The 16,762-nt window shown below is 37.2% G+C and overlaps 1 protein-coding gene across 1 annotated transcript; it reads right to left on the bottom strand.

Moving 5' to 3' along the window:
- Nucleotides 1–2,246: 2,246 nt before the first annotated feature.
- On the bottom strand, nucleotides 2,247–5,233 carry LOC145785401 (ectoderm-neural cortex protein 1-like). Its single transcript, XM_082597059.1, has one exon. It carries the CDS (start codon nucleotides 5,230–5,232, stop codon nucleotides 3,961–3,963), a length of 1,272 nt encoding a protein of 423 aa, XP_082453185.1. The 5' UTR covers nucleotide 5,233; the 3' UTR covers nucleotides 2,247–3,960.
- Between the last annotated feature and the right edge of the window lie 11,529 nt (nucleotides 5,234–16,762).

Here is a 16,762-nt window from a genome sequence, read left to right as displayed (position 1 = left end):
AGGCTACTTTTAGAGGTAGGCACTCATCACCCACTCGTCGAAGAGTGCCTGCTTTTCAGTGAAATTGCTTTGTGTTTTAGTCACACTTTTCCTTATAAACTCCATTGATTGCAGTCATTAAGATCCCTCTTGCACTCAGTTCACAGTTGCAGAAGAAAAAATAGTGTTAGCAGAGGGTGGGAATCGAACCCAAGAAATCGAAATTATTACTCCTCTGCCCTAACCATTAGGCAACGCTGGTTGTAGCGAAGCATTCAGTTAAATTTCTTTGTATCAAAAATTTTCGATCAGAATATCACGTGTCGAGTCACATGACTGAAATCAGCTGAATCGCGAGTAGCCTACGCTTTTCGACGAGTGGGTAATGTTAAAGTGCCTACCAGTTTTAGAGGTTCTTCACGCAGCCGTTTACCGATATTAACAGAGTGAAGTTTCCGGTTGTTGAAGTGTTGTTTCCTGGGAATAACTCTATCCATTAGGTGTCGCTGAATGGAGAACAGTCTTTAACGTGCGTTGCTCAAGCGCACACCCCGAAAGTCGAACTAGCACCGCTTGATCTTGAAGCTTCTTTGTTCACGAAGTCACGCGCTAACCATCTGAGCTATCGTGGCTTAAGTGCACAACCCGAGAGCCGAACCAGCGCCGCATGAGTTTCAGTTGGGAACTTATAACGAATAGCTAACATTGATGACAGATTTCGCACACTTGTAGAGACTTTGAACCACTGATGCAGGTCCGGTCACCGAGGTTGACAAAGTAAAGTTTCCGCTGGTTGTATGTGAATTACTCCATCCACTAGGTTGGCTACCGCTGAGTGGAGACCTGTCCTTGCATTCAGGGCCGGATTAAGGGTAGCCTACTGTAGGCCTAAGGCTGCTTACTAGAGAAGGGCCTAATTTTGCAAACCAAGCTACAAAAAGTAATAAGAATACATATAGGACCTAGGCCTAGTACATGAAAAATTGAAATTATTTACTGCAAAATAACATATGTAGGCTATTAACAGAAAAATGGCTAATGATGGCGCGAAATTGGTTTTGGAAACAAACGCAATTTTTTGTGTCAAATTTGAAGCAGATGAAAAGATTTTGGAAAGAAATGAATAGTAAGTAGCCTACCTATGGTAATACGCAACCTAATGACACTCTAAACCAGGGGTTTTCAACCTTTTTCCGACCGCGACCTCCTCAGAGTAATCAATGTAGTCTCGCGACCCCCCATAATAGTATTCAACAAAAGCATATTTAATGCAAAATTTAACCAAATTTGATTCATACCGACATCCAGTTATGTTTAGTTTTGCTGTTCCAACGTAAACTTCCGAAACAAAAAACGATTTTTGCGACGTTATTACGGCTTTTATTACATTTCCTCCGATTTTTATTTCCATTTTCTATCAATAGCTACATAATAGGAGAAAAAATAATAATAATCTACTTTTTCGCACTTTCACCGGTTGAATTTATTGCAATCTTTTATGGATTTATTTAAATCAATTTCAGTGAGATGGTTGGTGCTGCATACTTTTAACTATTAAGTTTGTCAATGCGTGCACCTGTTGCTGAAAGAACTTTAAAACAAAATAGTTAAAACACTAATTATTTTTCGATGCCATTGAAAACAATAGCCTACTGAGAAATCTATATTTTATATAGGATTCTACAGAATTTTTGCTTTGTCTGCACAAAGCAACGTGCAAGAACTTGATGAAAAATATCGAATGCTTTCCTCTAGTAGTTAAAACCTTTTAGTCTACAACGTCTGAAAGCGTAAACGATATAACAACTTCAAGTGGAGGAATGGTCGATTGCGAAAAAAACAGTTTTTAAACTTTTTTGGCAAAAAAGAATTGAAAACAATACACTGGAATTTCAAGCGCCTCGCGACCCACAGGTTGAAAACCCCTGCTCTAAACTCAATTTCGGAAAAAGTGGCGCCTACGTGGTTTTGGAAATGGGCTCTTCATGTGTTAGGCTGTGACTCAACTCGGTCATTAGCTTTTAAGCAAAAACTGTACTGGATCTGTATCACTATCAGCCTTACAAAAATTTAACCTGAAAAAATGAGGGCCGAATTTTTCCAGGGCCTAAGGCTATAGCCATATTAGGCTAATGATTAAAACGGCCCTGCTTGCGTTGAGTTGCTCAAGCGCACATCCTGAAAGTCGAACCATAACAACTTGATTTTTCTATTTCATCGTAGCCTACGCAAAATCAAGTGCTCAACAAACTGAGCGATCGAGGTGGACTATCTATCGGAGTACGGTAAGTGAAAGTCGTGATACATAATATTTGGCCTAATCTTTACAGTTGCAGTAATAATGCTTGGACTGCATCGATAAAAATTAAGAAATTGATCACACGGTTTTTGTTGACTGACAGAACAAAAAACATTCTTTGCACGACATGAGAGCTTTGGCTGATGAGCCCGTTTTCAATATACTATCACTATCAGCCTAATTTCTGTCAGCGAAGCAATGCAACATATACATGACGTGATCCGGTCAAAAGGGTTCAATCTTTTATAATTTGTTCTATGTAACGGTGATCTTACGTTAAGGAGAGAAACGCCTCTGCATTAAGATAAATATGCGCTCATGTCTACCACGTAGCCTAGTTGTAAGACATAAAATTTCTATACTTAAAATCGCAACAGAAAACAAGCAAAATGAACATGTTCTGAAATGAACTAAATCGTGGCATCTGAAACACTGTTCATAGTTCCTTATATCCAGGGCCGTTAAAAGGATGGTTGGTTTTGAATCTTTATCCTCGGACTGACAAAGCCTTGATTGGTTATTCCTAGTAGTTTCGCATAGCCTACTTGTAGAGGCTTTTGACGCAGGGTGCGTTACCGAGATTGACAGAGTGAAGTTTTCCGATTGTTGAAGTGTTGTTGCCGAGGAGTTATTCCATTCACTAGGTGCTGCTGAATGGAGAGCAGCCCTGAAATGCATTGCTCAAGCGCACGCCCCGAGAGTTGAACCAGCGCCGCGTGATCTTGAACCGGGCGCGCATCTACCGAGGGCCCGGCCCCAGTGAAATTCTTGGGTTCCAAATAAACACAAGAAAAACACACAATGTTTGAAGAATTTCACTCAGATAACAATAATACGGAGGAGATAGCATTCAAATGCTTGCTTGAAATATTACCATCTTGCTTTCGGATGAATAAACTGTAACAACTGACTGTAGGGGTAAACAAAACCGAAGAAGTTAAAGAGCAGTGGTTTGCACAAATCTTAAATGGTGTATACAAAGTATGGAGGCGTTCTAGCTGTGAAATGAAAGAAGTGCTTTTACTTAATGAAGTTTTAAAACGTGCAAGTTGAAATACGAGTTTAACTAAATGAACGCATGATGAAGTTTAAGCACCATCTTCAAGCCACCAAACGGAGTGGAAGGTCTGCGCGTCTTGGATAATGAAACAAATAACTGGCTGCTCTCTCGTAGCCTTCCAGTGCCGTCCGAGAACATCGTGAATATTAAGTGGTAAATAGGGTAGACTCTCGAGTCCAGAGGTTCATACGACGACGAGTATAAAAAACTTTAACAGTGAACGATTGAAAATGAAATTACACTTTTTGCATTATATTTGAAGATTATTGGCAAACCATAAAAATCAATGTCAAATTGCGGCAGAAAACACAAAATCGCACGTTGGACAAGAAATTGGTCAAGATTAAAAAACGACCTCAACGTTTCAAGAATAATAATACCTTTAATAATACATAAACACAAATAGAGAATTAAGTTTAAATTTGAGCATCAACACAATGCTTTGTTAGCTTTTCATCTATTCGCATAATTGTTCGTTTTGCCTAATTTGCCACTTTTCCCCAATCTACCTCAGGTGACAAATTGCACTGTATTTACAAATATACGGTATATATATATCCTTTTTGACAACTTTTCCAATCGAAAGCACAGTTAGTTTATATGATAGATATGGTGTTAGCAATTATATGGAGACCATAAATTCCACACTTTGAAACTTGTCTATGTTTGCTTCAATTTCCCAAATATTTCGTTCAGGGTCATAAGCTTCTATAGCAGGTGACCCTCCTCCAGCAACATATATTTTACCGTTTGTAGCACAAGCTCCATGACCAAACCTCGTAAAATTCATGTCCGCAACGTTGGTCCAAGTTTGAGTAAGTGGATCAAATTGTTCGACCGATTTGAGTTTTCTTCTGTTGTACCCTCCAATTGCATACAATTTATGATTCAGAACAACTGCTGCTAAACCTTGTCTTGCTGAGTTCATTGAAGGACTGGATTTCCAACCACCCTGCTGTGGATCATAACATTCAACTGTGTTTAAAATAGCGGTGACGTTCCAACCACCAACAGCATATAGCTTATTGTCAAGACAGACTAATGAAAATGAAGAACGCCCTTCATTAAATTTGTCCGCATCGTTCCATCTTCCTCTTGCAATGTCATAAGATACTCCAGATTTTGATTCAGTCAACCCACCATAATTGTAAATACAGCCGTTTAAAATAGCAGAAGAGCCACAGATGGTAGGGAGGGCTGGACCATCAAACTGCTGCCAACCATCAGCCTTATTGCTGTGGACATATCTTTCCATTGTATGAGTTGAATTACCACTTATGACAAAAACTTTCTCTTTATGACAAACAGCCGTTCCATTTTCATGGCTATGAATCATGTTTGGAAGGTCCTCTATTTCTTTTTTTGTAATGTCATATTTCCACACTTGATTTTCTTTGAATGCAAGAAACTGTTTTTCTTTCTTTGGTAGCTCAGGAACAGCTTGCAGTCGACCTCGAGAAGCCGTAACTTGAAAACACTGCTTTGCACATTCGATGCAACTCATAATCAAATCTTCCTGGCCAACCACATCAATTAAGAAATCTCCAGAAAGATATTTAAGTTTAACCAAACTGAAAAGTTTAGGCAAGTGCTGTCGACGAGCATCAGTATCATGTTTAATCCACTGAATCAATCCATCGAAAACAACTTCCTCAGATGCAATCTCTTTGTGTTCGATTTCAAGTATTTCTTTAATGTCATCAAATTGTAAAGCATTAAAGTCATCTTCTTTGATCAAATTCTCAAAATTGTTTGCAATTACCTTATCTGCTTTCTGGATGAGTTTGTCAAGATTATACAACTTTGCATATGCACGACTAGGTAAACAGTTTGTCATATCAATTTCATCAAGCAAAAAATCTTCACAAAATTTCTTCAAATGAGGAACCTCCATATAATTAGAAGCTTCTATCAAATTGTAGACATTCTCACTTGTGATTGTGATGTCACAAGTGTAAATGAAGTTTAAAACAGCTTCAAGTGTCTCTTCAGTCACTCCTTGGATGTTTCCCCGTTTTTCAAACTTCTCTTTCATCTCTATTGAAAACATTTTAGAGAAAAACGTTGAAAACACGCTAAGGATACAGTTGTGTCCAGAAAAATCATTAGACTCAGCATTTAATGTGACATCACAATACTGCTTCATCTTCTTTCTGTCATCGTTTAACCCTGTCAAGATTTCCAGAGCATGGTTGCTTTTGTAATGTTTCAATTTCATTTTAATTTCAAACTTAAACGTAAACTGCAAAATAGGATACACTCAATTTTGTTTAAACCGCACATGTTATTGTTTAATCTGAACCAACTTCCCCTTTACTCAATGTTGTTGAAATGAGTAGACACAGTAGCAAACTAGAAAAAAAAAAGGTCAGAAACAGGTTTTCCAAATACTGAATCATGGTGATAAACTGTTTTATTTTGATCAACAACGCCCGAGTAAAAAGTAATTGACACGGCAGAGAAGAACACAATAAATATAGTCAGGCCAGAGACTAAATAACCAGCTTTCCACAGTCCACACCCTGGGGAGGTGGGGAGCGGAGTGATTATGGGGTGGGGTGGCGATGCACCCGGAAGGGAAGTCCACCAGCTTAGGTTGCGGCGGCCAGGCTGGGGAGTCTAGGTACGGTACCTGTGGTGTGGAAGGTAACTGTGGATTGAAAATTATGTGCAACTCGTGAGCAAAATTTAGAATGGTGGAACGGCCAGGGAGACTAGCTTTCTGCAAATGCAAAAAGGTCAGGTCACGACGGGCCGGGCGACCTGTCGTGGGGGGCGACTGGGGGTCCACGTCTTTTAGGCGCTGGTCTAATAGGCGCGCACACTGTGGCGTCTGGATATTTAGGTGCGGAGCACTGTGGCGCCCGGTCATTTAGGTGCTATTCCTAGTAAAGTCTACAGATTGTATCAGCTTGGCAGGTAGGGGCGTAGGGCAATGCTTTTCACACAAAATATTGTATTGAACAGAAAAATATATTGTTTTGTTAATGCGTGTGCGTTGTTGGTCATGGCTTCAGTGAGTGAAGTTGCTTAAACCGGCAATGCTTTTTCACACAAAATATTATATTCAACAGAAAAAATATATAGGTGAAGGTGCTTAAACCGAGAATTCTTTTGACACAAAATGTTATATTGAACAGTAAAATATGTCATGGCTTCCGTGAGTGAAGCTGCTTAAACCGGCAATGATTTTCACACAAAATATTATATTATTACCGTAGCCAAAAAAGGACAGACAAAGACTATGGATCTGCCATGATTTACAACGTAGGATTACTTCCAATAATGTTCGGAAGCTTAAATAATTTATTGATAAAGCTTTCACCAACGCAAACCTGGACTAACAACAAATAAAACAATAATAAATCAAACAATATATTTTTCTGTTCAATATAACATTTTGTGTGAAAAGCATTGCCGGTTTAAGCAGCTTCACTCACGGAAGCCATGATATAATTTTCTGGCAAGCTGTTACAATCTACAGACTTTACTAGGAATAGCACCTAAATGACCGGGCGCCACAGTGCTCCGCACCTAAATATCCAGACGCCACAGTGTGCGCGCCTATTAGACCAGCGCCTAATTGTCAGCGCCTAAAAGACTTGTTCCCGCGACTGGTACTGACAGAATTTTTAAACCCGGCCAGCATCTATGTTTCCATCACGTGACCGTAACACAGGTACGTTTGACTCCAATACCCGGTCTGCCGGTAATTATAGCCTATACCAACTTAACAGTATGGTGGGTTTGTTAAGTGAAACAAATCAAAAAGAAATGTCCAAAAGAGCACTGTGCATAACATAGACGATCCTCCTGCAAAAAAAAAAATATATGGCAGGAAAAGTTATAGCTTATGTTGATGCAACTGCAGAACGCATTTTACCTACAAAGGAGTCACAACGGTACAAAAAAGAATCAGCTTATTCATAGAGTCAGTTTTTGCATCTTAATGGCTGGGGAGTCTACAATTTCAATCATAGTTCATTCAAGCAATTTTATAGTTTAGTAGCTGAGCCTTCTTTGCTGAAAAAAGTTAGGGAAATTCAAAATATATATTGGTTTGATTTGAATCTTAATCCTCGGACTGACAGCCTTGATAGGTTATTCCGGGTGCAACCTAGTTCGTACCTTAAACCATTCGTACAGTCAGTTCATACCCTGAAAAGATCGAGAAAAAAAATTAAAAAAAGCCGAAGTCGCTGATCGCAGTTTAATAGCACAAAGCCGAAGTCGCTGATCGGAGTTTCCCCAAACAATTTGAAACAAACTCGAGGGTTAGGGTTAGCGGAAACTGCGGAAAAATGTTTGGGGAAACTGCGATCAGCGAGGGTTAGGGTTACGGTAGACCATAGATTACTCTATGGGTAGAGTTAGGGTAAGCGGAAACCGCGAAAAAACGTTTGCGGAAACTGAGGAAAAATGTTTGCAGAAACTGCAATCAGTGAGGGTTAGGGTTAGAGCATAGATTACATAGCCTACTCTATGGTTAGGGTAAAGGTTAGCGGAAACTGCAAAAAAACGTTTGCGGAAACTGTGGAAAAATGTTTGCGGAAACTGCGATCAGCGAGGGTTAGGGTGAGAGCATAGATTACTCTATGGTTAGAGTTAGCGGAAACTGCGGAAAAATGTTTGCGGAAACTGCGATCAGCGGACTTCGGTTTTGAGCTATTTTTTCCCTCGATCTCTTCAGGGGGAAAATTTTAAAATGATTGCGGAAACTGCGATCAGCGACTTCGGCTTTTTTAATTTTTTTTTCTCGATCTTTTCAAGGTACGAACTGACGGTTTGAACTGTTCATGGTACGAACTAGGTTGCATCCGGTTATTCCTGGTAGTTTCGCATACTTGTAAGGCTGTGGCTATATTTACACTATATAGTGTAAACATAGCCTAAATAGTGTTGCCAGATAAGTAATTCTGCCCTAATTTGAGAAAAGTTTATGGCTGTTAAAAACAAAAACTTGTATTTTGGAATTTTTTTTAGTCCTGGGCAAAGATCAAAACACTAACCTAATTCCTAACTCTAACCCTTACCTTAACTCTTCCTAACTTTAATCCTAAGTCTGGCAACACCTGATTATAACCACAGCAACAAGTGTGTAAAAATAGCCACTTCCTACTTGTAGAGGCTTTTGACACATGGCCGGTTACCGAGATTGACATCGTGAAGTTTTCCAATTGTCAAAGCGTTATTGCCAGAGAATTATTCCATTCATTAAATGCCATTGAGTTGAGAGCAGTCCTTAACATGTGTTGTTCAAGCACACATCCTGAGAATCACACTGGCACTTGATAGGTACGGTAGGCTATTAAAGCTTCTACGTTTACGGAGTCATGCGCTAACCAACTGAGCTATGGGAGTGGACCAAGACGGACTATATAGAGGCCATGACAACGTACAATGGGATTGTTAAAACTGGGGGCAGATAGTGACGTCATAGTGCCATTGTCTTTAATTGAATTTCTCTACAGATGCTTCCATTTTGCAGTGCGTTTAGTTCAAGGTAGTCAGGAATTATTTTACTTTAATGAGTACCGGTACAGTAGCCTACTTAAGCTACAACTCTAAACTTGGTAGGAATGTGATTTATCAGTGTCCTATATCAGCATAAGGATGAGATAGATCGATATTTGAAACAGAAATAGCCTACTTTGATTTGTTTTGGTATTTCAAAATATGTTTTTTAATCGTTTCAAAATCCAAGCATAGCCTAATTGAATTGCTGGTCGTCATTTGAGCTATTAGGGCGGAGGGTCTACCCTTGAGCAACCCGGTTACCTTACTAGTAATGAGTCAGGATGCACCGTAAGTACCCGTATTTCGAAATATGTTTGTTTCGAACAGCCTTGATGGATAGGCTATTTATCGTCCTAATAAGTCTATATTTGATTCAATCTAATATTTGATTTGTTTTACGTTGTGAAGCATTGTTTGTGATATATTAGTAGCCTACTCTTGTAAATGTGGTTAAGAAGTGCTGTGTCTTTAAGTGCAATGGAAATTATAGTGAAGAAAATAAAGTTGCAGTGTTTAAACTGCCTAAATGCCAACCGATGGAACGTGATAGATGGCTTGCCACTATTCCAAGGGATAATATTCGATTAGATAATATAATATTTTTCTTTGTCCAGAAGCTCATACAACCGACTGAGACGGGATTTCAAGTTGCCCAGTACTAGAACACTTACAATTCTCAAGCTTGGAAATTAATTATCATAGACTAGTTAACGTTAGTTTATGAGCTTTTCTGGATATTTATCAATTTTTTTTCTTGAGTGTTCTCATTAATACTACAATAAGTCGGGTTAGCATATTAGTCAAATTATATACTAAAGATGATGCGTATCAGCCTTGTCTCGATATCGACTTGTTTATAAGGCTTAGTGAATGATAGGCCTACCTTACTTTTTACACGTTAACAATTAATCTTTTAACTAAGCGAGTCTTGGCTACGAGTAGCTGGTGCATTGTTTTTTTTAGATAGTTTTTGCTAGTGAAGTTACCACTTTTTTAAATATCTCAGTGTTATCATGGCTGATCCATCGCAATTTTCAATGTTGGTGTGGTACAATATCAAACGAACGATTTAATTGTATTTTTCCTTTAACAAGTTTGTAGTGGGCCCGTTTGATTCGAGATTAAAAAATATATAAATTGTTTACAAGACGAGTAGCGTACTTGGTGATTTATTTCAACTTTCAGTAGGCTACCGTTCTGTAACAACATATTAATTTTTTAAAGCTGCCACACAGTGCCACAGCTTTAGTTTCAATGTTATAAATATTGGCCTAACGTACGGTTCAATTGAAGACAATGGCACTATGACGTCACTATCTGCCCCCAGTTTTAACAATCCCATTGTACGTTGTCATGGCCTCTAATATAGTCCGTCTTGGGGTGGACGAATCAGAGAAAATACACTTGGGTGCAAGTAGTATAGAATCCGCCACCCTGGTCAACATGACGTCACAAAATGGACGCTACTACTACATAAAGGGTGAAAAAAAGGATGCTGAAAAGCGGCGGAATGGATATGGATTTTTTGACAATTTTACTGTGTTTTTACAATAAAAACATTAAACCAACGTCGAGTGTTGAATATGACTACCAAGAATGATATAAAATTTACCAAATTGCATCAATTCAACTAAAAATTTACCCAATTAAACTTTAAAAATAAAAATATGAAACGTTTGCAACTAGAGATGTAAAAAAACGGTTCTTTTTGTTTTTAAAAAAACGAGCTCGTTTTTTTTGTTTTTATCGTTTTTTTTTTGTTTTTTATTCGTTTTTTTTGTTTTTTTTACCTATTTTGACATTAAATGTCACAATATGCAGCAATTAGGGTAAACTCATTGCAATAGCGTCTCTTTCAACAAAGAAACAGTCTCATAACTCGTATAACTTACTTTAAATCAGACTATATGTCTGGTATAGGCCTATTTTTTCATTGCAATTTTGTAGATCCCAAGTCTCAACACACGAGCCATAAAGATTTCTCACTGTCTCAAATAGTAGTAACAGTGTCCTATGGTTGGCACATCTCAAGTATTGTCTGTAATTTGGTCCAGCCAGTTGTTAAATGCAGTACCACACTCGTGTACAGTTTCGAAGCCACCTGGGATTTTGGTTAATGGGCATGTTAGGACCAGGTGGTCAGTGTCCTGTTTTTCTACTTAACAAAGGCACTTTTGACCAGCACTCCACACCTTTTCCAGTACAACGCCAAAAGGTTGTTCCACTTGATGTGCATTTGGTGCAAACTTGATGAAAATCACACAAGCGGTTCTCGAGTTATAAGTGAAGTAACCTTAGCCACTAGGTGGCTTCATAGATAAGGAGCAATAGAAAAATGGCAATATCTCAAGAACCGCTCAACATATTTGGATAATTTTTACCTCTACCCCATGTTTTCTGGGGTGGGCTATCTGTTTATGAACATTAAAACAAGTTTTGGCGACTACTTTTTCAGATAAAAAGAAATTAACCTCTTGTCGTTACGCACCAATAAAACCATGATGCGTAACTTTAAAAAAAAAATTTTTTTTTAATCGGGTAGAGGAAAGATTGATAAAAAGTTTGGCAAAAGCAGTGTAGTGCTAAAGCCCCAACTTTTAGCCCAAATCACATTTAAATGTAGTGAAAAATGGAAACATTTTGATGCATTTTATTTTCCCTGAAGAGGTTCAATACTCCTTTGTGATGTCATAGTCATGTTTGTTTTCCCTTAATCACACCATTGTGCTGTCATAGACATTTTTAAAAGAAGTATGGTTGCACTTATCTATCCAAATTGAACTACTGTAGTTTTCAGGACTTTGAGACTTTAGCACTTTTCTGTTTTTGCCAAACTTTTGCCAAACTTTTCATCAATCTTTCCTCTACCCAATAAAAAAAAAAAAAAATTAAAGTTACGCATCATGGTTTTATTGGTGCGTAACGACAAGAGGTCAATTCTCACTCTTTTTTACTCCAGCGTAGTTCCCAAATAAAATAAGTTTTCATCTTTGATGTTTGTTTTGTATCTTTATCCTGCATTGCGGTAGCCTAATATGGGTAAAACTTTATTCTTGTCAGGAAAAGTATTATGAAGCATTTAGGCTATTCACTATGTGAACACTGAGCAGTGCTGAAAAACTCCACTTTAAAGGGAAATTTTTTTCATTCATGGTTAGTAGTTAATTACTAGCAATAGTTAACATGGGTGGTGGGCATTTGAAAGGAACATTAACCTAAACCTTTTCTGACAAATTCGCTTACTTTTGACAGCTAAAAATATCAGTGATAAGATCTCTTGCATTATGTCACAAATGATCTGCAGGAAGCATCAATGACAAAGTGTCTAAGACCTTACAACACACGAAAAGAATACTTCTGTTTCAACATTTATAAAGTATATACAATTTATACATCGTTGTTAAGCTATCAGTTAAAAAACATGTTTAAACAAGCTATTGGCAATAGCTTGCATTAGTAAATTACCACAAACAAGGTCATGTGTGTTCTGAATACTGCCATCTTGTTTTTGCCAAAATTTCGTCAACCCATTGAGTGTGTACAAGAATAACCAGTAGGCCTACCGGTATACTAGCATCGTAGGCTACCTTCCATAAAGGGCACTTCCACAAAAGGAAAAAGAAATTAACTCATCTACATTATGTCATGTATCAAATTGCATTAATTAAATGTTTGTCAGGTCTACTGCCACAAACATGCCTGAGAATGAAAAAGAAAGTGAAACAACGTAGGCTATAGGGCTATGCAAAAAACATATGCTGCTGCCAAGCACACACACTTTGGAATTTCAGCACACCAATAAAACCAATTTTACTAGTTTAATGTTTTTCAAGAGCACTATAATGAAACTAAGCTGCAAATTGCAAAAAATTTGCAACTTTTCCAGAAAAATATGAAAAAAAACAAAAAAAACAAAAAAAACCAAAAAACGTGTTTTTTTTTGGCCCAAGTTTTTTTTGAAAAAAAACACGTTTTTTTAAAAAAAAAACGGTTCGTTTTTTTTTGCATTTACAACTCTATTTGCAATTAAATGTGTTGTAAACCATAAACAGACATAACTAAGCAACAACACTACATTTAACATTATAAAAACAAAAAACAACAAGCGAACGTTTTCGGCTAGTCATATAGCCCTTTTCAAGCCTATAAGAAAAAATACATTATTAAAAGAAATGCTAAAGAATCATATAGTATCACAGCAAAAATATGGTCAAATCTAAACATTTGAGAAACTGCCTCGCTCAAACAAAATGATAACTGAAAATTACACAGCACAACGGGTCAAGTATTTCAGAGGTAAAATTAATTGATTGTTCAGACAAGGACTCAGGCAGATTACGCAAGAAAGACAGAAGCACAAGAGATAGTGGCACAAAACAAAGTAATGCGAAAAGCACAAGACGTGATAATTCAATCAAAAAACTGTTAAAAGGTAAGAAGCTCCGCAAGCAAATAATTGTCTGTTGAGCCCTGGGTTTAAAGATTTGATGATCAATGCCTCATGAATTTTGGTTTCGAATTCGATAATGAAATTGGTTTCGGATTCGATAATAATTCAATAATGAAATTAATAAATTACGCTCATACTTTGGTGCTAATCATTATCCGACTTGTTTTTTTAATAAGGTTTTAAGAGGGTTTTTGAATTCGGTTTCCACTACGTCTCCAGTTGAGGAGCCTGATTTCAAAAACTGTCTAACAATCCCGTTTGTTGGCAAGGAATCCAAACGTTTTGCCACAAGTTTGTCCAGATTTATTGCATTGAAGTTAAACGTTAAGATTTTTCCCGTTTGTAAAACATTTAAAGCTGGTTATTATTTTCAGTTAAAGTCCGAAACTCCTTTCCGCTTATGTTCTAACGTCGTGTATAAGTTTACTTGCTCGCATGATGCGAGATCGTCATACATTGGTATGACCACGCGACATTTGGTGACGAGAGTGGGAGAGCATTTGAATTTAGCTAATTTTAATAAAAACAGTGCAATTAAAGACCATATTAGAAACTGCCAATCGTGCTCAAATAATAAACCGTCATTGCAGTCTTTCAAAATTGTACGTAAGTGTTTGTCCGAATTCGAAACCAAAATTCATGAGGCATTGATCATCAAATCTTTAAACCCAGGGCTCAACAGACAATTATTTGCTTGCGGAGCTTCTTACCTTTTAACAGTTTTTTGATTGAATTATCACGTCTTGTGCTTTTCGCATTACTTTGTTTTGTGCCACTATCTCTTGTGCTTCTGTCTTTCTTGCGTAATCTGCCTGAGTCCTTGTCTGAACAATCAATTAATTTTACCTCTGAAATACTTGACCCGTTGTGCTGTGTAATTTTCAGTTATCATTTTGTTTGAGCGAGGCAGTTTCTCAAATGTTTAGATTTGACCATATTTTTGCTGTGATACTATATGATTCTTTAGCATTTCTTTTAATAATGTATTTTTTCTTATAGGCTTGAAAAGGGCTATATGACTAGCCGAAAACGTTCGCTTGTTGTTTTTTGTTTTTATAATGTTAAATGTAGTGTTGTTGCTTAGTTATGTCTGTTTATGGTTTAAAAGAGTTACCTCTCTACCCAAATTGTATTATAAATGTGTTGTAGCTATCTAATTTCTTCTCGCATTTTAATTTTTGCAATAAAAGTACTAATCTAACGCAACTGCAAAGAGTATGTCTTGCTTTATGCACGTGGAAAGTTTTAGGTTTATATCTTATCTACAAAACTGGCAATCGTCGTAGGCTACAAACGTAGCCGCTGGGCGACACTTTTCTCCAATGCATTGTAAAGGCGAATCGATCCTTATTCAGTATAAGCCAACCACTGTTTGCTGTGATCGGTAAATAGTGCTTCCACTAAACTTGCGGTAGTTTTCTGGTTTCTGCTCGGATTTTAACAATTTTGCCATCGTTGGAAAACACGATCATATATCTACACGAATCAATTCAGCAGGAGCACAAAATAAGTAGGCTACTAGCTTTATCTTGTGATAACTTATACTTCACCAACTTGTAACGATTCTCAGCAATTTAATTTTTGCAATAAAATCATTAAATCTTTGCAAAGTAAAAGAATATGTCTTGCTTTATGCACCTCGAAAGTTTCAAGTTTATATCTTTCTATAAAACCTGCAATCGTCGTTCAAACGTAGCCGCTCGGCGACACTTTTTTCCAATGTATTGTAAAGGCGAATCGATCCTTATTCAGTATACGCCACCCCCTGTTTGTTGTGATCGGTAAATAGTGCTTCTACTATACTTACGGTAGTTTTCTCGTTTCTGCTTGGATTTTAACAATTTTGCCATCGTTAGAAAGTACGATTATATATCTACCCGAATCAATTACATGCAAGCACCAAGTAAATACTAAATTTATCTTGTGATAACTTAAACTTCACCAATTTGTACCGATTCTCAGCAATTTAATTTTTGCAATAAAATCATTAATTATTTACAAATTGAAAGAGTATGTCTTGCTTTATTCACATGAAAAGTTTCAGGTTTATATCTCATCTACCAAACGAGCAATCGTCGTTCAAACTTAACCGCCCAGCGAAGCTTTTTTTCAATGCATTGTAAAGGCGAATCGATCCTTAGGCTATTCAGTATAAGCCACCCACTGTTGTGATCGGTAAATAGTGCTTCCACTAAACTTGCGGTAGTTTTCTCGTTTCTGCTCGGATTTTAACAATTTTGCCATCGTTGGAAAGCAAGATCATACATCTACACGAATCAATTGGCTACAAATCCAAAACAAGTAGGCTACAATCTTTCTCTTGTGATAACTTAAACTTCACCAACTTGTACCGATTCTCAGAAATTTACTTTATAGCCTACAATAAAATTATTAAACTTTTGCAAATTGAAAGAGTATGTCTTGCTTTATGCACATAAAAAAATGTTTCAAGTTTATATCTTATCTACAAAACTGGCAATCGTCGTTCAAACGTAGCCGCTCGGCGACACTTTTTTCCAATGCATTGTAAAGGCGAATCGATCCTTATTCAGTATAAGCAACCCCAGTTTGCTGTGATCGGTAAATAGTGCTTCCACTAAACTTGCTGTAGCTTTCTCGTTTCTGCTCGGATTTTAACAATTTTGCCATCGTTGGAAAGTACAATTATATATCTACCCGAATCAATTAAACACAAGCACAAAGTAAGTAATAACTTTATCTTGTGATAACTTAAACTTCACCAACTTGTAACGATTCTCAGCAATTTAATTTTTGCAATAAAATCATTAAATATTAACAAATGGAAAGAGTATGTCTTGCTTTATGCACTTGAAAAGTTTCAGATTTATATCTCATCTACCAAACGAGCAATCGTCGTTCAAACTTAACCGCCCAGCGAAGCTTTTTTTCAATGCATTGTAAAGGCGAATCGATCCTTACTCAGTATACGCCACCCCCTGTTTGCTGTGATCGGTAAATAGTGCTTCCGCTAAACTTGCGGTAGTTTTCTTGTTTCTGCTCGGGTTTTAACAATTTACCATCGTTGAAAAGCAAGATCATGCATTTACATGTAATTTCGGTATCATGGTATTTCGGTATTTCGGTATCCTTATCCCATTGTAATTTCGGTAGGCGATTGTAATTAATTGTGGTAATGTATACACAAACTTTGCCAATGTACAAATTCGAGGCCAATGTAATTTCAATTTTGAACTCTAAGCTAAATTTTCATTGTACTTGAAAAGACAGGGCCATAATTTTGCCAAAAGACACATCTTACCCTGTTAATGTCGTCAGATGCTTTTCCGCAGGGCTTCCACAATTTTATTTTCTTATTTCCTCATCATCAACTTATTTCCTCTTGTTTCCTCATTTTAGAAACTATAATTTCCTCCAGAGTTTCCTCTTCACACAATACTCCTGCTATGTCAGACTGTAAGCGTAAAGTAGTATTACT

Source organism: Aplidium turbinatum, chromosome 16 (assembly GCF_918807975.1).
Source record: "Aplidium turbinatum chromosome 16, kaAplTurb1.1, whole genome shotgun sequence".
Lineage (NCBI taxonomy): Eukaryota > Metazoa > Chordata > Ascidiacea > Aplousobranchia > Polyclinidae > Aplidium > Aplidium turbinatum.
The sequence above is the reverse complement of the archived record's forward strand: the minus strand, read 5'-3'. Positions and strand labels throughout refer to the sequence as shown.